The sequence below is a fragment of the Lithobates pipiens genome, unplaced genomic scaffold (genome assembly GCF_037356315.1).
Source record: "Lithobates pipiens isolate NorthernLeopardFrog02 unplaced genomic scaffold, aLitPip1_a1.2 Scaffold_27, whole genome shotgun sequence".
Taxonomy (NCBI): domain Eukaryota; kingdom Metazoa; phylum Chordata; class Amphibia; order Anura; family Ranidae; genus Lithobates; species Lithobates pipiens.
The window spans coordinates 92,038,584-92,061,377 of record NW_027507788.1 but is presented as its reverse complement, the minus strand read 5'-3'; the positions used below and the strand labels follow the sequence as shown (position 1 = coordinate 92,061,377).

The window sequence follows — 22,794 nt, the reverse complement described above, 5'->3', positions numbered from 1 at the left end:
AACACTGATTGGTTGTACATTTATTTAGAAAAAAATACCAGTGTTCCAATTGCAAGTCCTCTTTAACTACCATTTTTAAACATGGCTGCTGTCAATGTATGAATTTGGTTTGAAGGATGAGCAAACTTTTAATTTATTTAAGGGTTCTCCAAACTTTTCATTAGTAATATTTTATGAATATTCATAGGCTGAACAAAATATTTGTTTTATAAATGAATGAAATGTAAATGAATTAATAACTTTTAGTGAATCCTTATGGGATCAGCATGATAAAGTCCACCCCTAAATCAGAGTCTCCCTTTACATAAGGGTCCCCATCAGAGCCTCCCTTACATCAGAATCCCCATCGGAGCCCCCACTTACATAAAGGTCCCCATCACAGTCTTTTCATACATCATAGCCTGCCCTTACATCAGGATAGGTAATCAATTAGCTGTATCTGGAATTGTTTTTAGTTTTTTGTTTGCATGGTACAGTTATGATGTTTATTTCTTCACAAAGTTCTGGAGGTCCACAAAGAGATCAAACATATTTGGTTAGAAGAAATTCCTAATTTTGGCTGAGTATATGTAATGACAAGTTAAATATCTTTACTGATTCTTTGCTTTTTTTGGGGTTGAGGTCTATTCTTTTTTCTTATCATTCCTCCTCTGCATTCCTGTTTTCTCTTTTGAGCTGTGGCTTTTTTGCCCAGAGCCCCCACGTACATCAATCCCCTCTTCTATTAAGGTCCCGCTTACCACTGTAAGGTTTACAGAGCAGCTGTAGTAGCAGGGCATATGCCAGGAAGGATCACAGGTCTGGAGAGAGGAAATTCTATCCTTCTGTGAATGCTGGGGCAAGCATCTCATTGGTTGCAGTGACCATAGGTAACCTCTGCTGACCTGACCTAAAATGTGCACAATGAGGATGCACCACTGACCCTAGCTCCAGGCCAGATAAAGTATAATAGGAGCTTGAGGAGGCCTGCAGGCAATAGTTTGGAGACCCCTAGACTAGTCCATGCCTAGTATCCAAGTGAGGGGAAATCTCTCTCAAATGGTGCCCCATTTAGCAGTAAAAACGGACATAGGTCTGAATCCTTCCTCAAAACAGAAAAAAAGTATTAACTGGAAATACACCTAATACGGAATACTGAAACTATAACTTAACAAAAACCAAATGTTTGCTCCCAAAATTAATTATTTACATCAGCTACATGAGATATCCATGACCACCACTGTACATGTCTTCACTGCGCTTTGCATCCTCCATCAGACCTAAATGAATTGTCTCTAAATGTTCTGTAATAGGTATCTGCCACAACCTGATCCTAGTTTACAGCACATTCAATCACAGCAATAGATTGGAGATCAAGGTGAGGAAAGACAAATGGGCATTTCACTTCTCTAAAACAAAGAGCCTCTAGCTAGTCAATCCTGGACCTGGGATAGATATATATGGTACTTAATGCACTATAGATATCACGTTAGACAGATGTAGGTCATATGTTCTCTTAATTGCTTTCCTCTTCACGAAACCCTCTCTGTTTATTAACATCTACTTAGTAGGAAACGTGTCTGTCCTGCAGGCCTAGTACCTAAGGATCAATGAACTGGCCAAAGATTATTTGAAAGCTGTTCAGCCACAAAATATGGAACAAAGGCCATTGCGCTATGTGTTAAGTAATGCTATTCAGCTCAGTACCAAATAAAAAAAGTGCTTAGTCGTTGTGGGTGTCTCTGAATTTTGTGATGTTTGAAGATACATTGTAATATGCAAAAAGGCATTTTTATGACCATCTTCAATCATCGTACTTTTATCTTGCCAATATTAGTAGGCAGATTTAAATTTCTATATATATATTCCAACTGGGAAATGCCCTCTGGCTTCCTATCCCATACAACTCATACAAGAAATGGGAGGTGTGGGCATCACCAGGAATGTAAGGCATGGATGAACCCTAGAAATTCTAACATTCTACTAAAAATGTTTTTTTTTTGTCTTTTTCATTTTGTTCCCTTTGGAAAAATTCCCAATCACTTCTTGTCCTCAAAAGGAACCAAAATGAAAGCTCCCGAACAAGGACACAAACAATATAAATATACGCCTGGTAGAAGCTCTAACCTCTACTTACAATGCACAAAGTAAAAAAAAAAAAGTTTTGAATGAAGTTGGGTTACAGTTGGCCAAACATCAGCTGGGACAAAAACCATTGGGATTAACTGATGAACACCACAGTTTTTTTCTATAACACGATCCAAAAATAAACACTGTGAAACAGTTGAGGTTAGCACACTGTGCACATTGGGGTTGATTAATTCAAATAAGTGAAACCAAGAGAGAAACCAATCAACATAAACCAAATAAATAGATGAAAAATGAAGTTCAATAGCCAGTGCAGCTCTTCTGCTTCATTACGAGCATGTGTGGAACTTTGTGCATCGGAATTGTATACACATGATCGGAATTTCCGACATTGGATTTTGTTGTCGGAAAATTTGAGATCCAGATCTCAAATTTTGTGTGACGGAAATTCCGATGGAAAATGTCTGACGGAGCCTACACATGGTCAGAATTTCCGATAAAAAGCTCCCATCGAACATTTTCCATTGGAAAATCCGACCGTGTGTACGGGGCATTAGATGACAAATACCAACTGGATGGATGGATGGTTCCAGCTCTCATACCCTCAAAGCCAGTTGCTCCTTGAATCTTTCTTTCTCACCAGTAGCATTCCCCAAACAGCCACTGGATCACGTCACAAAGACATACCAGGGGGGAAGCAAGCACATCCCATAGTGAAGTACAGTTAAAATTCAATGTATTAACCAATCAAAGAGGTACTCACAAACAATAAAAAATTGGAGCATGCGAACAGACGCAATGATGTCATCACTCCGCCCTACATACAATTTGTCCAATGGGACATCTTCCAGGGGCAACGAAGTTGCCACCGGGCATCTGCGATATGCTGTAATCCTTTATTGTTAGTATCTCTTTAGTTGGTTAATAAACAATGTTTTAACTGTACTTATCATTGCTTCCCCCGCTGTATGTCTTTGTGATGCTGAGGCAATTTATGTGAGGTGACTGTTTGGGTCATGCCGCTGGGGAGAGAGGTAGAGAGATTCAAGGAGTAATTAGGTGTGAGAGCTGGAACCATCCATCCATTCAGTCCAGATTTAACATCCAAGAGTGCGGTCGGACCTCTTGTAATGGGGTCTGAATATTTGTTAAGCTGCTGCATGATCACATGGTGGCTGGTGGCACATTTGGGATGTGAAGAGATTCCTTTAGTTCACGGTGGAGTTTACTAACTTAACTTTTGCTGGACTTTGTATATACTGTATGTTCAATTATCTGAGCACTGGTATTTATACCTTTTTTAGGACAACACAACACTATTTTTAGAGAAAAATAGACTGTTCACTTTTTAAGAAAATTTTCCCTTAGCTCTGTTGACTGCCACCATCCAATTATGTGCAAGAAAAAAATGTGTGTTTTCATTTTCCTTGCACATGATTGGGTATTTTTCGCAAAGGTAATTTTCACTACATGCATTAATTGTTAAGCTGCAAAAAAAGACCAAAAGTTTTTAAAAGAAAACTAAAAAAGATTTACATAGTTTTCTATAAAATTTTGCAAACAGGTAATTATTCTCCTTCACTGATGTGCGCTAATGAGGCTGCACTGATCGACACTGATATGGCGGCACTGATGGACACTGATAGATGGCACTGGTAGGTGGCACAGATGAACACCGATAGAGGGCACTTATAGGTGGCACTGATAGGCAGCATTCATGGGCACTGGTAGGCAGCACTGATGGGCACTATGTGGCACTGATGGGCACTGGTAGGTGGTACTTTTTTAGCAGCAGTGTGTGGGACTGATATTCTGTTTACACGAGTCGGTAATCGGCTTATTTTTTTTGCGCTGTTTACCGGATTCTGTTTACTGGCTTCTGTTTACATCATGTGATCAGCTGTCATTGACCCTTTACTCCGATCCTCAGCCAAGTCCCAAGGACTCGGTGATCACAGAGCGCGCCTCGTGCCCAAAGTGGTTAATATAACTTTAAGCTAAGGGAAAATTGGAAAAGTGAAAATTCTCTTGCAAAGTAAGCAGCCTATTTGGTTTTAGTAAATCATGCCCATTGTGATCAAATATGCATCTCCAAATGTTTAACACTGATTTTTTTTGGGATGGTGTTATGAAGAAAAAAAAATAAAAATGGTGGCATTAACCAATACCAGGCTTTAGCAGCTTTAGCCAACAAACCTTTTTACATAGAATATATAAAGACTGCAGGAGGTATGCACAAAGCTGAAAACATAAGCCATGTCATTGAGGTACTAAAGCAAACATAAATACATAAAATTGCAAAGTTGTTTTTGGCATAATGTGCATGTTTAGTGTTTAAAACTACAACAAAGCAAATTCTAACAAAGAAAAACTAAAGAAGAAAATAAACAACTTCCCACTGAGAAAAGAGAAAACCAATATGTTTATAAGAAAGCTACAATGCTTTATTTTTGTACCATGTATACATTTTAAACTGTAGTATTATTTTAAATAGTATTTTACTTGACTATTAATTTAATTGCATATATCTATAATCTTTGTTTTAGAAACAAACAAACATGTAATAAATGACAAAGGATTCCAAAAGCACAATGATTTACGTAATAGGATTGCACAGCAAACATTGCTTGCTTTGCAGACCCCTGTTGGCTGAACTACTTGAAGACCAGGCCTTTTCTGACACTTTTTACATCAGTATTTTGTTTTTGCTTTTTTGCTAGAAAATTACTTTTAACCCCCAAAGCATTATATTTATTTTTTAGCAGAGACCCTAGGGAATAAAACGGCAATTGTTGCAATTTTTTATTTTAATGGTATTTGTGAAGCAATATTTCAGACTATGATACTTAAACATTTCCTTAGGCGACGTTTTTAAATTCTTTTTACAGGTTACCTGTTTAGAGTTACAGAGGAAGTCTAGTGCTAGAATTATTGCTCCCGCTCTCACGTTCACAGCGATATTTCACATGTGTGGTGCAAACACAGTTTACATGTGCGTGCATGACTTACATATGCGTTAATTTTTTTGTGTGCGAGCATGGAGGGATGGGGGAGCTTTACATTTTTTTTCTTATTTATTTCATTTTTAATGTTTACACTGTCCCTTTAATTATTTTTTTTTTTAACACTTGTATTCCTATTACCAGGTATACGAATATCCCTTGTAATAGAAATAAGGATGACAGGTCCTCTTTATGGAGAGATTTGGGGTCAAAAAGACCCCACATTTCTCCTTTACCTTTAAAAGCAAAACATCAAAAAAAAAATTGATCTTTTGCTTAAAAATAAAAAATTGTTTACTTCCGCCTAGACTGGAAATGAAAGGGATTGTAAAGTAAAATTTTTTATTTTTTAAAATAACAAACATGTTATACTTACCTCCACTGTGCAGCTCATTTTGCACAGAGTGGCCCCAAACTTGCTCTTCTGGGGTCCCTCGGCGGCTGTCTCTGCTTCCTCCCGCAGGTACTTCTCACGTTCATGCGAGCTCCCTCGCATGGTGAGAAGCACCTGCTGGCACGCTCCCATGATACAGCCGGCGGCTATAGCCGCTTGCTGTATCACACGGCCCCGCCCCCGGCGCGCCACGTCATTAGATGTGATTGACAGCAGCGTGAGCCAATGGCTGCGCTGCTTTCAATCCATCCACTCCAGCCAATCAGCGGCCAGGCTGAGCGGCGAAGAGGACGGGGGGGGGCGAGCGCAGGATTTTTGAGGGGTCAGGTAAGTAAAAACGGGGGGGGGGGGGGGACTGGAGGCGCTGTCAGTGTGAGATCTTTTTTCACCTTAATGCATAGAATGCATTAAGGTGAAAAAACATTTACCTTTACAACCCCTTTAAGTTATGGTGGCGCTCTGGTCCGCCAAGGCCATAGAGCAGATCAGAGATGATCTGGCCTCTGTTTGCCTTTGTGACCAGCAATCCATACCACTGGATTGTTTCTCAGGCACGCCGGTAAAAACGATAAGCCCAAGTAACGCTAGTGAGCGTTAGGGGCCCTGTGTACAGGAGATCACCCCCTGTGGTTACTAAGAAGCAAGGCAGCCATTGTGCACAAGACCCAAAAGACAGCAGTCACCACTATAGTAGCGGTGACTACTACAGTGATTTGCAGTTTCCACAATGTACCTATGCAATAAAATCCATACCTGGAATTAAGCCTTAGGGCTTTATACACATGGCTGCAAGGGATGTATAGCATGCATGGAGCATAATTAGCTGGCAGTAGGAAACCAAAGGGAGAGTGTGCAGACTCCCACTGCAATAAATGGTGCTCTACAAGGGGCTGGTCCTTGCATACCTTTGTGCATGTGCATGGGCGTACAATCCTGGATGCAGACAGTCTAGGTCCAGCTTTGTATGCCTGTTTATGCACGTGACAGTGTAAACCCTTGTATAACAGATTGCTTGCAATAGGCGACTGTATGCCGCCCTTGTGGCTTCCTTAGACTGATGATTTACTCACATTGTAAACCCTCTTGCAGCTATGGGCATGAACGCCTGCTTCCTTGCAAAAAAGGGACCTTTTAGAAATTACTTTTTTTCAGGATAGAGGGACAAGTATGAAGGCTGAGGGTCGGTTGACACCACAATTTTGGCATTTCAGTGCAATTTTTCCCCCCTTTTTTCTTCTTCATCTCCATTAAGGACAGTTAAGAACATGTGAATTCCACTTTATTTTCTATGCATTCTGCCGTGTTCCAGATACGTTCCATACAGAAAATATGCAACATGTTCTATTTTTGTTAACTGCACTATAACACACTGCACTGCGAGCTAAGATGGCTGGAATTCATGTTAAAAACTGTCCATGCATTTTAGATGCAGAATAAAAATGCACTGGACTGCATCTGGTGTGAACCAGCCTTTAGTGTTGAAAGTCTACATACTTTTTGAAACTTTAAATTGATTCCAAACTATTAAAGTGGTTGTAAACCCCCCAAAAAACCTGCAAGGCAAAGGCATTATGAGCTAGTATGCATAGCATACTAGCTCATTATGTATTTACTTACCTTAGATCGGAGCCCCCGCAGCAGTCCTCATTCACCAATCCGGCCAGCGCCATCTCTCCCAGAGTTACTTCCGGGTATCACGGGCTCCGGTGCTGTGATTAGCCGGAGACGCAATGACGTCACTCCCATGCGCGTGGGAGCTGCCGGTAACAGCACAGTCTAAGGCCGCGTACACACGGGCGGACTGTTCGTCCAACTTTGTCCGCTGAACAGTGTTTCAGCGGACAGTCCGCTCGTGTGTGGGCTTCAGCGGACAGTTTCAGCGGACAGTCTGACGAACAAAGTTTTTATGGAATTTCCGTAAGACTGTCCACTGAAACTTGGTTTGAGCGGACAGTCCGCTCGTGTGTAGGCTTGTTCGGCAAACTAAGTCTCGCGCATGCTCAGAAAGAATTTACACGGCGAAGGTTGCATTGCAGTGTATCGGACGCCGAATTTCTCGTCCCGTCGTACGTGCCGTTCACGTCATCGCGCAAGTTTTCAGCGGACTGTTCGTTCGTCGTGTGTGGTCAAGTCCGTTCATGCTAATTTTGAACGGACTGTTTGTCAAACTGTTTGACGAACCTAGTTGGGCGGACAGTCCGCCCGTGTGTACGCGGCCTTACTGAAGCAATGGCACGTACGTGCCGTTGCTTCAGTTTTCTTCAGTACGCATGTGCTGATGACTTTGGCACATGCAAATACAGGGGATATCTCCTAAACCATTCAGGTTTAGGAGATATCCAGGGTAGCTACAGGTAAGGCTACAGGTAAGCCTTATTATAGGCTTACCTGTAGCAAAAAGTGAGTTGTATGGGTTTACAACCACTTTAAGGCTTCCTATATACTTTACTACTGAATGATGGTAATTACACTCCCAGTAGACTCAATGGTATGAACACTTGTTCAAAAGGTGGTTGTTAAAGAGAAATGCTCATTTAAAATTGTATATTTCAGATACTTACAGCTCTCCTGATCGGTTTCTCTCTCCCTCGGTAGTGGAAATGACTAATCAGACTGTGTATTGTCCACTATTATGCTCGGCTTCTCCCGTGGTGGGGAAGATTTTGTCACAAAACTGGTCAGAGCCTTCTCCTGCAATAATCAAAAACAAATTCACATACTTGTATGTATTATGTACAGTTAAATGAACACCAAACTAATAACCACCAAACTAAACTGCATGCTGGATTATGGAAAGAGGTCTTTCATTGATTGAGAGCAAGCAGCCACAAAATGTGTAGGCTGGTGGCCCTCAAAGTGGGGGCATTTATAAAAGAAAACCTGTACCAGACTCAAGTTTTTAAAAAGTTAGTGTACTAAAAAAAATATTAGCTTACTGTAACTAGACTGTACTATACTATAGTTGACCTCTGAGTAAAGCACTCAAACAATTTTCCAAAAGAAAAAAAGTATAAAGCATACCTTAAGTAATGAACAATGTCTAAGTATTACAGCCAAGAACCCATAGCAATTTTTTGATGGAAAGTTCACAAGTGGTAAGTCCTGTTCAATAACATTAGGGTTGATTTATTGAAGGCAAATTGGCTGTCCACATTGCAATGGGAATTAGCATTTTGCTAATTCATTTACTCTTAGCTTAGTGAATGAGGTGAAGCTCTGATGGCTTCCATCATCCAATAATTTGCAAGCAAAATTATTATTTTTTATGTTTTTTTATATTTTTCTTGCACTGGATTTGGCATTGTTAAAGTATAACTGAAGGTAAAACTTTTTTTTTTCATTTTGCATAGGGTGGAGAAGGATTAGAACCTCTGTACATTTTTATTGATATCTGTGACCCCGTTAAGGAGATTCACCCTCTCTATTTGGCCTGTTTACCATTATCATTGAAGTGAAAGTAAAAGAAAATTAAAAATTTTGGGTAGTCCCAAGAAAAGTAATAGAGGGGAAATCTTCCAATGGGGACACTAATTCTGGTGACTTGGGGGTCCCAAGGGATTCCCTTCAGTTGCAGGGATTTCCTCTCACTGTTTGGCTATGGGACAGGAAATTAAGGGAGATCACCGCAATGGGACACAGATGGTGGGAAAAAAAAAATCTCACAGGGGTTATAACCCTTCCTTGCTCTATTCAAAATGAAAACAAAATGTTGTCTATAGTTTTACTTTCAAATTCACTTGAAAAGTGCACCTTGCAAAGGGAGCACCCTAATTGCCTTTGATGAATCATCCCCATAATGTCCATATTGCATATTGGCGGTTGTGAGAGGTAAAGGCCTAGATTCCAGAACAGAAAATTAAAGAGGTATTTTGGTCTTGTTGGATTCATAGACCAATGCTTACTGGTTACATGTCATGGGGCATGCAATACTACGTTCACCAATGAAAAGGTTCTAGGGCAGCCTCTCCCAACTAGGCTTCCATGGAACCTTAGGGTTTCTTCTATGATTACAGATGGTTTTGGAATTAAATTCCCACCTACACTCCCCACCATTGCTGGGGGGGGGGGGGGGGCTCAGTTTTCTATTGACCACCAATGCAAGGGGTCACATCTACAATGGCCACTAATGTTAGAGTACATCACTCTACCTGTAATAATTCAATTTCAAAACCATTGCTGAACATTTTGCTGTACAGAGTAGTAGGGAATGATCAAAAAAAAAAGAAAAACATTATCTGTCCTGGGCTTCAAATATTGTACATAATCCACACTCTTATGCCCTATACACGATCGGACATTCCGACGACAAAATCCATCAGATTTTTTTCCAACGGATTTTGGCCCAAACTTGTCTTGCATACACACTGTCGCACAAAGTTGTCGGAAAATCCGATCATTCAGAACGAGGTGACATAAACCACGTACGACGGGACTTTAAAGAGGCCAGTAGCCAATAGCTTTCGTCTAGTAATGTATTCTGAGCATGCGTGGCACTTTGTCCGTCGGAATTGTCTACACACGATCGGAATTTAAACGATCGGATTTTGTTGTCGGAAAATTTTAGATCCGGCTCTCAAACTTTGTGTTTCGGAAATTCTGACGGAAAAAGTCAGATGGAGCCCACACACGATCAGATTTTCTGACAACAAAATCCGATCGCACATAAGTGTTCTGCTTAAAACTTTCTACAATTTACCGGTTATGATATTGTACTATGAGTTGCAAAACAATTTTAAGCAGGGATTCCCTAAAACTTGATTATTATTTAAGGGTTCCTCCAGTGTAAAAAAAAGTGGAGAATGAGTGGTTTAGAGGCTTTGTAAGTAATGAATCACGTATCTTGGAAAAAAAAAACTACTCACTAACATTATGTTCTAAACAATTTTATATGTGACTATTTACCTCAACCAGCTGATGCCAGTGTTCAATGGGCTTTCTAGGGTTTGCCAGCATCTCGTTCCAGTGTTCTCTGCCAGGCGTGTCTGCGTCGCTGCCCACCCGGGTCATCCCAATGACTTCATTATGACCTATACTGTAAAAACACATACACACAAATTATACCCCTTCCCATCAGTCAAACAAGTGTAGCCATTAAAACATTTCTGTGAACCTCCAATTCTTTGCATGTTGATTTTTAATAGGTTCTCCAGCCTTACTGCAAAGCTTGCACAATTGTATGGGATCATGTCCTGTACTGAAATAGCTTACTCTGACTTCACTAAACACTGTAGGATTCTCATAGCGTATATTAGAAGCTGCAGAAAGTCAGAGAAACCCTGCCCGATTTCTTAGCTGGAGGACGTCCAGCACCTTCTAGCGCTTTCACCAACCTTACTATCCCTGGCCCACACCTTATATTAAATGGTCTTTAATCAGTATAGAGGCTCAGTGTAACATGTGGGTGTTACCTAGGGCAGTCTGTCTAGTTACTGTATGCCCACTTCTGCAAATTGACACTCAACAATGTAGGTATCCTGTTATATGCATACCTCGCCTTAGAGCCAATCCACTGCTTGCATTGGGGCTGAGGGCTCTTTAGATGAGTACTGAGTCAGGGTGCTGTGATGTTTTCAGAAAGCTATATACAGCACCCTGTCATCCCCTCCCAGCAGCCATGACCTGCCATTGCATAGAGAAGCACAGAGACCTAATGATGACATCACTATAATAAGGTATATAGTGAAAATGAAAAGGCTTTATTTAAAAATGTATTTCCCAACTTGATGGGGAAGAAGATTGAGGTAGAGTCCGCAATCAACCAGCAGAGCAGTTGTGGATAGATATTCAGTGGTTCTGCGGGTGAATTTAAGTGTTGACATCTCTTCTGAGATATGGGCTGCTACCCTAGTGGTACAACAGAACTGTCGCTTTATCTGAAAAGATACTTGATTAGGGAGAGAGGAGCTCCCTAATAAGGAATAAGGAAACTCTTGAAAAATATAATCGTAAAAGTAAAACATGTACAGACCGAGCTAATCCATTCCAGGGAAATTGCCTCCCCCTTCTTCACGGCTTACATACAAACATAGAATTATATATTATATCTTTCATCCAGAGTTTCCTGATTCTGGACACCGGCACTCTTCTCTCTGTCTACTCGTGTATCTTTTCAGATGAAGTGACAGCTCTGTTGTACCAGTAAGGTAGCAGCCCATATCTCTGAAAGAGAGATCAACACTGTAATTCACCTGCAGAAGCACCTAATATCACCACTAATTATCTAGATGAGGAGGAAAGCAAGAATCCAGACACCACAAAATGTAAGCATAGCAAACTTCAGCTTTAAGGTTTTTACTACCTCCTAAATTGTGATAGTGTCATCCAGAGCAATTCAATAACAGCTGTCATATTTCTATTGGTGGAAATGTAGCAAAAGTTTGTTAGGTTCATGTAAGTAAAAGATTGCAATCATTGGTTCAGGTTGCCCTATTATAATTTATTTTTTGACTGATGGGCTTTTTTTGGCCCAATTAACAAAGTGTCATTGGGGACGTCTGCCATGCACTTACAGGAAGCCATATAGTATAGTCCTTACTAATGGAATTCCATGCAGAGCTGTATTTATCAGGTTTATGGACATACATAAGTTATTACTAAGGCACAACACTTAGAAATTGTGTTTTTCTTGTATTCTGTGTTTCTTTGACCATCTTCAGACGTGTGTAGATGAATGCAGCTTAGGTATGACAAAACGAATAATGCAAGCAATCAACATATCTGTACAGATTGTTGATGACTAGACTTGTGCTACCCACAGGCAATAAACCAAAGGTTATGTTTAAAAGTAAAATGGTAATAATGGGCTAATGGTCCTCTGCTATATACACATTAATAAGGTATATAAATCATTGCAGAAGCTATTATTTTGGGAAAGCCTATTTTTGAAGAACCTTTTTTGTAGCCCGTTTCCCTTTCTCTCAAGTGGTCAGTTATTGAGAATACTACACCATGAGCAGATTTTTTCTTTCTTGAGGACCCACTGGCGGATAACAAAGCCTCCTTCTCTCATCATTTCCAATAAACCCTGGGGAAGACCAGCTGAAGACAGAGTTAATTAGAAGAATCCTCAATCTAGTGGAGCACAGATTACAGGCAACATACCCCCTAGGGGGTGCGTGGATTCGGTGAGTGGGGACCCTTGAGGGGGAACGAGCACGGAAGTCACCAATAAGCAGGCTTAATCACAAAAGTCACCTTCCTGTTATTTGAAAAAGAATAATCGCATGGTTGAAAGCACATGATAAGAGACTTCTTGTGGACCTTATATATATAGATACATAAATCTATTGATATTTTTTGGATTTTTATTTACACTTTTTTTAGGTTTTTTGTATTTTTCACATTTGTAAGGGGGTTAGGAATCACCCCGCACATTTACTATTTTTTATTTTGCTGCCTTTGACTTTTTTTATATTTTTTATTGTCCTATTTTTGTATTTTTCATGGTCTCGGTGGTTTTTGTTCTTTCATTGTAATATATATTTTTTCCATTCACGGGGTATTATAGTGGTAATATAAATTGTGCACAGTGATAGCAATTGCACAGGAACTGCACAAACGCAGTGCGACTATAAGTGTAAACTTTCCCCCGAATAGGGGTCTTGTACACTGTGTATGGTAGTCGGCTGTATAGTATATTAATATTTTTTGGGATCACAAAAATTACTATCACAAAATTATTTTGAATGTTGTGGATTTTACATGTAGTGTGGGTGCTTTTTAGGGATTTTGACTGAGTGTTCGATCACGTTAGTGAAGAACTGTGTGTGCTCACCTTTTTTAGGATAAGGAATATAACTGACTTGTAGTGGCACATGGTTGAATTTGGAATAATAGAAAGAATTAGTTGGATATAAACACAAAACAATAGGTTTGAGGTAGCGCCATTAGCCCATTATTACCATTTTACTTTTAAACATAACCTGGGTTTCAGATTGTGTTCTTAGGGAGGCAGCAACCTCATAGTGACTAATATAAATAGGCCCAACTTTTATATATGTATTTTCTACACTGCTATACCCCATAAAATACTACAATTAGCAATACATTATCAATAGAGTCAGGGGGAGATATAGGCATTCACATATACCCCTGTGTGACTGTGACCTGTTCCATAAGCGCGGCCTTTCGTGTACAGTTAATAAACCAAAGGGCTTACAGTCACTCCTGTTGCAGTCTGGTTTTAATATGTCTTGGACATCATGTAATATGACTGGTGATAGGAGATGTAGAGTTTTATGAAATAATGATACCATACATATACACAGATCAGCCATAATGTTCTAACCACTCCATAATAATGAGTAGGTTCCCCTTTTGCTGTCAAAACAGTCCTCACCTATCAAGGTAAGGAAATTCAAAGTAACATCCACATGGATGGAAGGACCCAAAGCTTCCCAGAGGAACATTGCCCAAGGCATCACACTGCCTCTGCCAACTTGCCTTCTTCCCATGAGGCATCCTCGGGTGGCATAGTGGTGTAGTGGTTAGCACTCTCACCTAGCAGTAAAGAGGGTTGCTGGTTTGAATCCCAGCCACCACGACACTACCAGACTGGAGTTTGCATGTTCTCCCTGTGCCTGCGTTGGTTTCCTCTGGGTACTCCTGGTTCTTCCCACACTCCAAAGAAATACTGGTAGGTTCATTGGCTTCTGTCCAAAATTGGCCCTAGTATATGAATGGGATTTGGGGACCTTGGATTGTGGGCTCCTTGAGGATAGGGTGCGATGTATGTGTGGAGCACTGTGTAATTTGACAGCGCTATATGAGTACCTTAAATAAAAACTAATATAATAGATGAGTATCCTAATGAAACACAATGTTCAGGGATAGGGACAATTGTAGACACGCACCCACACTCACTCAGGTTGAAATGGATGGACTGTTGTCTTTATTCAACCTTACTATGTAACATCCTGGTGGCATCTCTTCCCCAGGTGACACATAGGCATCCAACCATCCACATGATGTAAAAGTAAATGGGATTCATCAGACCAGGCAAACCTGTTCCATTACTCCGTGGTCCAGTGTAGGTGCTTTTGACTCTGGACACGGGTCAGCACGGGCACCCTGACAGGTCTCAGAGTATTAGGCCGCGTACACACGGGCGGACTGTTCGCCCAACTTTGTCCGCTGAACAGTGTTTAGGCGGACAGTCCGCTCGTGTGTGGGCTTTCAGCGGACAGTTTCAGCGGACAGTTTGACGAACAAGGTTTTTCGGAATTTCCGAAAAACTGTCCGCTGAAACCTTGTTTCAGCGAACAGTCAGCTCGTGTGTAGGCTTGTTCGTCAAACTAAGTTCCGCGCATGCTCAGAAAGGATTTACACGCCGAAAGTTATAATGCAGTGTATAGGACGTCGTATTTTTCGTCCCGTCGTACGTGCCGTTCACGTCATCGTGCACGGTTTCAGCAAACTGTTCGTCCGTCGTGTGTGGCCATGTCCGTCCATGCTAATTTTGAGCGGACTGTTTGCCGAAACTGTTTGACGGACAAAGTTGGGCGAACAGTCCCCGCGTGTGTACGCGACCTTACACTTTAATTGTTCTCCGTCCACCCCCATTACTAGAATTATCCCTTTCATTTCTGTATCTTTATGACTTATGTAGGGTATATACCAAGAGTCCTGTATACAGCTGGGCATTAGTGAGCAATCAGGCTATTGGCTTGGTAAATCCTTTCTTACATAAAGGGTTACACAATGTAATACTTTGTGTAAGCAAGGATATAGATGATTTCCAGTTTACACAGAATATGAGCACCCCCATGTGAGAAGACATACTGTGAGATGATCAGATATCTTATCAAACATCCACCCACCGAACCCTGGTTATCGGCTATGTTGCTGCCACAGGCGACTTATATGTGATATCTTGAAAAATTTACGCTTCCCAAAAACCAAAAAAATGTGTTGTAGAACTTGAACCTTAAGGAGTCTATGATCAATCTGTTCCCACTGAGCTGAATACTCAGGATTGCTTTTGAGGCTTCCTTCTGTGAATGTCAGCTTCTGATCTATATGTTCAGGCAGTATTGTCTGTTTTCATTATTCGGGAATACAGCTGAGCTCTGGCGAACTCTCCCCATAGGATTCTGTGGTATCCAAACAGAATATTTGTGTTGCATCCCCAGGTGATAAATGTAATACCTTGGCTTGTATACATACAGTATATGGTACATAAAATATAGAAGGAAGCTGGAACAATTGTTGTGTTTAGTAAAGGATTTAGGAAAAATTACACAAACTGGTGCACTTCTTGAATTGATCAATCACACCTAGCCAAATCCTGGCCACACTTAACCAGGTATTCAAACATGTACCCTCTTGATCCCCTATGTTGCCTTCTAGAAGTACTGGAGGGGGCAATCCCAGAGGAAATGACAAGGTTGGCCTTTGCCAGAGCCTCATTCCAAGCTAGGAAAATAATGCTTATGAACTGTAAATCTGCCACTCCGCCATCGGTTAAATCCTGGATTCAGCACATGGGTAATACCCTTACCATGGAGAAATACATTTATCAACATAGGGGGAATCCTGCGAAATTTTACAGATTATGGGCCGTATGGCTTGATACACCCAATATTAGTCCCAGAGAACTGGTACAGATGAGGGTGCTCAGATGCCCGGGGAAATGCTTGCTTGAAAATACTGTAATATTGTAGGGGAAAAAAGCGGGGATGTTGAGGCTGTCAGTACAATGGCAGTGGATCACAGTGTATCACCATATAATATTAAACATTATATGTGCCATACAGTGACTACTCACTGCTACTTGTTCATTGAAGGGTATGAATAATGGTTATGTTACTGATTTTTCAATGACAAATTGAAGTGTAATGTGATGTTTGTTTTGATTTGCTTCATTTTTCTTTTGCAATAAAAACCTTTTGAAAAAAAAAAAAAATCTTACCTAGCAAAGTTTGAAGAACTCAAGATATCCATAGGTTGGGCTTAAAGTGGAATTAAAAGTAATGCTACAGGTTTTTTGTTTTTCAACAAAAAAAGAGGCGATACTAACCTGCCCTGTGCAACAATATTACACAGAAAAGTTGCTTTCCTCCTCTCCTGGCAGACCCCACCAACACCCTTCCGGATGCCTCCTTAGCACCCAGTTTGCACTATAAGCTCTGGGAAAGGGTCATCTACAATACGCAGCCAGTCATGCCTGATTCTAAGGAGCCATAATTTGTTCTTAATTCTACAAACATTTGAAATCCTTACCAATCATAATCCATTACAGCAATGGTGAGGCTCACATGGTCCATATTTTCATTAGGAATGTCAAACACTAGGGCCTCATTATAAGTTGGGTTTAGCGTGTTTTTCTTTATGGAGGTCTTTCTCTTTTTTAGTCTTCGGCCCTCACAGATTAGAGAAACTTTCACATATGGATCTTAAAGAAGAGAAAAATAAATAGATTAATATATATTCATATATATTGTTGTATTATATTGTGAGTATTACTTTCCAAAACCAATCAATTATTTAGCAGAGCTGAGCTATGAGATGGGATGGGGATATATATTCCTTCTTGATCTGTCAGCGGCTTGACCCAGCACAGATTCTGTAGGCCATTAAATATTAAATATGAAAGTAAAAGCCATCTACTGTACATTATATGTCCCTTTTTTCTTTACATGTAGATGTCCAGCTTACACCATATAAAGCAATAACAATCAGCTTATCTCCCAAACTTTCTTATATGGGAAACCGTTTTTAAAATATTTAAAACCACCCTGTAAGAATGTATCATGTTTATATCTATTATTCCGGGATTTTATCAACTTTAACAATTTATATTATTCCATATTTTACAATACCACGGAAATTATTTTGCAATGCATTAGAGTAGCCTTTCTCAAACTTTCTACCCTCGAGCAACCCTTGAAATAATTTTCAGGTCTTGGGGTACCCCCGATAAAACCAATTAATCGAGGGTCAGTGAGAAAAATGCCCCCTTACAGTGATAGTCAGAATCCCACACTTACAGACAGCTAAAAGATCATTGGTGTCCCGCTGCTGGCTCTGCCAAGTGGCGTTGTCCCCGTAACTATGCAAGTACAATCAAATGGGAGATCAATCAGCCACAGTTGAAGGAACCCTTAGTAACCTAGAGCAGTGGTAGGCAACCTTGGTCCTCCAGCTATGATAAAACTACAAATTACATTATGCCTCTGCCTCTAAGAGTCATGTCTGTGATTGTCAGGGTCTTGCAATGTCTCATGGGACTCGTAGTTTCAAAACAGCTGGAGGGCAGAAGTTGCCTACCCCTGCTCTAGAGGAAACCTTGTTGAGAATAGCTGCATTAGAGTGAGAAGTATGTCAACGGCATGCCAAGAATCTCCATAATGGGTCCAAAGCTTTATTCAAGGATCACATCACAGTTACAATAGCGACATTTCAGAGTCTCAGATGACCCCTTCATCAGCCATGTGACGAGCACTATGCCTGATGAAGGGGTCCTGTAAGTCTCTGTATTCTCGTTATTGTAGCTATAATGTGAATAGTGAATAGTGAATAAAGCTTTGGACCCATTTTGGAGATCCTTAGTGTGGCAGTGACATACTTCTCAATCTAATGCAGCTATTCTCAACGAGGGTTCCTCTAAAGCAGGGGTAGGCAACCTCTGCCCTCCAGCTGTTTTGAAACTACGAGTCCCATGAGACATTGCAAGACCCTGACAATCACAGCTTTGAATGTCTACAGTTTCCATCTGGTGATTGCTACAGCACCCATTTACATTTACAGGCACTTTCAGAAGTGTGTCCATTGTGAATATTGGGCTTAACTGCATAAGAGGGTTCCTTTCAGACTATTTCTCTCTAATTTAAATCTGTATAGAGCAACAAGAGAAGGAGGGTCATTCATTCCTTTGACTCATTCAGCTGTGTGCAGTCTGAGCTTCCCCTATTAGCTTTGTAAACAGATTTTTTTTTCAGGAACATGGTGAGTTAGAAGTATGAGTAATATGAAAACCTGTATAATGTAGGATGTAGTACTACTTAAGATGTTTAAAAAGAGAAACAATAGGCAGGGCAGTAAACTCCTTTAAGGGCTCATTCACAGATGCTTTGGCCTCCGAACAGCGATCCAAACTCAAATTTGAGAGGTGATGAGGAGGCACTGTATCTCCTCAAACCCTGCTTTAACCCCTTGAGTCCCACACTAACACACTGCAACTATGTGCATTGCATATGGTTGCTGGGCACTTGCAGAGGAGCGCTATTCACTTGAATTGACATGGTATATAATTTCTGCTGCAGCAGGGAAAGTGAGAGAGACAATCGTCTTTTCCTGCAGTGTAAGCATTTGGGAGGGTCTACTGATCTGTTAAATTTGTTATCTGTCAAAAATGCTTCTAAACACAAATGCTCATGTATGCCGCAATATGCGCAATATGCTTGTAAAAATGGCAAAACTGAAGTTTTTAAGCAGCGGTCACTAGCGGTCAAGCTCCTGCGCTCGCAAGATGTTTTCAAATGTCCTATGCACATGAAGCCAAACGTAGAGCTGTAAAAACATCACTCAATCCCTGGGTTTTACCACCCCTCAACTGCTAGTGTGAACAAGCCCTAAAATCATTTTTTTTATATCTACAGAACACCATTAGCATTGGTCAAGGCTGATATGACTAGCTATATACTTTAGGATTTTCAATTTAAGCAAATGGGAATAAACTGAAGACAGGTAATCTAAAAGGGTATGTACAGTTATTTCACATTTTTTTTGTACATACTGTATATACATGTAAAATAAATCAACTTAAATAATAGTCTCATCAGTAATGGTAAGGTTTTCAAGTTCTTGTTCAATTTGTAATTACTGTATTTATCGGCGTATAACACGATCAGGCGTATAACATACACCTTCATTTTAAGAGGGAAGTTTCAAGAAAGAAATCTTACATTTTTAAAAAAAGAACTTTAAAGCGAAATAAGGGTTAGAGCCCATCAATGCAGCCTTGCCAGCACCCATCTGCAGCCTCTAAATTGCCCAACAATGCAGCCTGCTCAGTGCCCATCAATGCACCCTGCTCAGTGCCCATCTGCAGCCTCTAAATTGCCCATCAATGCACCTTGCTCAGTGCCCATCTGCAGCCACTAAATTGCCCAACATATACTTGATGTACACAATTTTATCAAAGTCTGTTAATGGTAAATAATTCTTCTATGGCTCTCTTTTCTAGTTGTTAAGGAGAAATTCTACTAAATCATGAGTGGTTCCTATTTATAACATGCGGCTTTCTCTTGTAACAGACAGCTCCCTATTGAAACATGTAATTCTCAATTGTAACATAAAATACTCTCTATTGTAACAAGGCAGCTGTCTAATGGAACATGGCAGATTTCCCATATATCAAAGGGAAAAACCTTTTTTTAGAACATGGCAAAATTCCTGCTGCAGCAAGACTTATTTTTACTGGGTACACATGGAGCCCAGCACTGGGTAGACTTGGGTCTACAGCAGTCATTCTCAATCAGTGATCCTCACTGGTTGAGAATGACTGAATGAACCCCAGTGATCCTCCAGAGGTTACTTAAAAAAAAATTGTACTCGCTACCCTTATGTTGTCAGGTATGTAAAGTGTACACAAAATGGTTCTAGCACAATTCAAATCATAGAACACAAAAAAGGAAACATCACTATATAAGAACACTGAGTCCGTAAGGAAAGTCCATAAAAACATGAATAGTTCATTTGATGGCAGCGTCAGCAGTGTATCCTTCATGCAGGATCTGGGAAATGTTCTCACCAGCAGAAAATGTAAACATCAAAAAGGAAAGAAAGAGGGAGAGAGAGAGAGAGCACTACTACCTGACTGTAGTATTTATTAGAGCTCAATAAAAATGGAAAGTGCATATTGCGCCGACAAAAAAAAGTTTTAAAGAACATCTATCAAGTCTTCAGTAGATGGCAGTAGACCAGGCAGTCAGTGGTGTTAAAGCAGAGCGCTCTAAGGCTGGCCATACATGAAGCAAATTACTTTCCTGCAACCACGGGTTGCAGGAAAGTAATTTGCTTCATGAAAACGCCCCCCGCTAGAAGAAGACAGTGATTACCGCTAGCGGCTAGTGATAATTGCATGAAAATCTAGCAGGCTCGTTGTACCCAAGTTGATTGGTCAACTTGGTACATTCAGCCTGCCCCTCAATGGTTCGAATCTTGGTCAGTTGAACCGGCCAAAATTCATGATCTTAGATATCAAGAAGTATACCACACCAGCACCAGGAATAACCAGCAGATGAACCAGCAATATGTAAAAACCAAAATGGTGGCAGCTGCAGCCACGAGGATGTCAAACATATTGTAGACAAACATGGCAACATGTTTCAGGGCATGAAGCCCCTTTCTCAAGCCACATGAGTACGATACATATATACTTTTAATTTTTACTGGATTCCTCCAGAGGTTGCTAGAGGTTCTTTGACCTTTGGATGATTGACCTCCCATTTGATAGTGCCTACATAGTTCTGGGGGTAACACTACCTGGCAGAGCCAGGTGCATAAAGCCAATGATCTTTATTAGTTGTCTATAAGTGTTGGATTTTGACTATCGCTGTGAGGGGCATACTTACTAGTAACCACCAATGTAAGGGACTGGCCACTAGTGATGGCCGAACGGTTCGCCCGGCGGTCGTTTCGCGGCGAATTTCCGACATTCGCGGTCCGCACGTTCGAACGCCTTTTTCCGTCGTTCGCCGCGGCGGACTTACGTGTTTAATGTATACAAGAACTTTAACCTTTGGTGACACGTTTATCATGTGATACAGGACAGCCAATTGAGACATGACAGCACATGGACACTTGTACATTCCCCCTAACCTATAAATACACCCGATCCGGTGGCCATTTTACATTCTTTCTTCTGTTAAGATAGGGACAGGTTCCTGTGTGGAGTAGGGAGAGATAAACCACTAGCTATTTGGTACACAAAAGTTCTTTTCAGGACTGGTATAGGTGTTAGGTGTTGATAGGTTTGCTGTGCTGCTGATTCTTGCAGCAGCCTGAGTGTCTTTTGTTAGTTTAGAGAAAGGGAAAGGACGGTGTATGCTACAGGGACAGCCAGATTAGTCTTTCATCATCATCATCATCATCATCATCATTAGCTGTTACTATCAAGGTCCACAAAAGAGCTGTTCCAGTAACCACTAATCGTTCTCTTTTTTTGCCAATTTGTATAGGGACAGGAAGGAAGCAGTGTTGTCAGGCAGTGAGGGTAATTTTAAAGACTTGCTGTTATTATTAGTTCCACAAAGGTTCTTTTCAGGACTGGTATCAGTGGTACAGTAATAGGCTTGTACATGTATAATATTCTTTCTTCCAAATATAGAAAGGATATTATACTTGACTGCTGCCCTTCTGCTGCAGTCTGCTAAACATTCACAACTCACTTGTTCCACAAAAGTTCTTATAAGGACTGGTAACTTGGTATAGGGTGCTACGGTACATAGGCTTGAGTGCGGTACAGTCTGCTGTTCTGTAAGGACCGCTATCGGTCCACAATAGATAGGGTTGACGTGCACCACTGCTGACCGCTGCCCTATACTGCAGCAGTCCTTCAGCGGTATAGGGACTGACGTACAGTCTGCTAATCACTAACACACAACCTGCTTGTTCCACAAAAGTTCTTATAAGGACTGGTAACTTGGTATAGGGTGCTACGGTACATAGGCTTGAGTGCGGTACAGTCTGCTGTTCTGTAAGGACCGCTATCGGTCCACAATAGATAGGGTTGACGTGCACCACTGCTGACCGCTGCCCTATACTGCAGCAGTCCTTCAGCGGTATAGGGACTGACGTACAGTCTGCTAAACACTAATACACAACCTGCTTGGTCCACAAAAGTTCTTATAAGGACTGGTAACTTGGTATAGGGTGCTACGGTACATAGGCTTGAGTGCGGTACAGTCTGCTGTTCTGTAAGGACCGCTATCGGTCCACAATAGATAGGGTTGACGTGCACCACTGCTGACCGCTGCCCTATACTGCAGCAGTCCTTCAGCGGTATAGGGACTGACGTACAGTCTGCTAAACACTAATACACAACCTGCTTGGTCCACAAAAGTTCTTATAAGGACTGGTAACTTGGTATAGGGTGCTACGGTACATAGGCTTGAGTGCGGTACAGTCTGCTGTTCTGTAAGGACCGCTATCGGTCCACAATAGATAGGGTTGACGTGCACCACTGCTGACCGCTCACCTATACTGCAGCAGTCCTTCAGCGGTATAGGGACTGACGTACAGTCTGCTAATCACTAACACACAACCTGCTTGTTCCACAAAAGTTCTTATAAGGACTGGTAACTTGGTATAGGGTGCTACGGTACATAG

General features: G+C 41.0%; 1 protein-coding gene across 3 annotated transcripts in view; it reads right to left on the bottom strand.

Annotated features, from left to right (window-relative positions):
• Window positions 1-22,794, bottom strand: part of SYT3 (synaptotagmin 3) — a 382,859-nt gene that overhangs the window by 24,067 nt on the left and 335,998 nt on the right. For all 3 annotated transcript variants that reach the window (XM_077457209.1, XM_077457207.1, XM_077457208.1), the window contains exons 8-10: window positions 16,684-16,855; window positions 10,366-10,495; window positions 8,025-8,154 (exon numbers count right to left, since the gene is read on the bottom strand). In XM_077457209.1, the coding sequence (XP_077313335.1) occupies window positions 8,068-8,154; window positions 10,366-10,495; window positions 16,684-16,855 (389 nt within the window). In that variant the 3' untranslated portion in view covers window positions 8,025-8,067. The remainder of the gene's footprint in view (window positions 1-8,024; window positions 8,155-10,365; window positions 10,496-16,683; window positions 16,856-22,794) is intronic.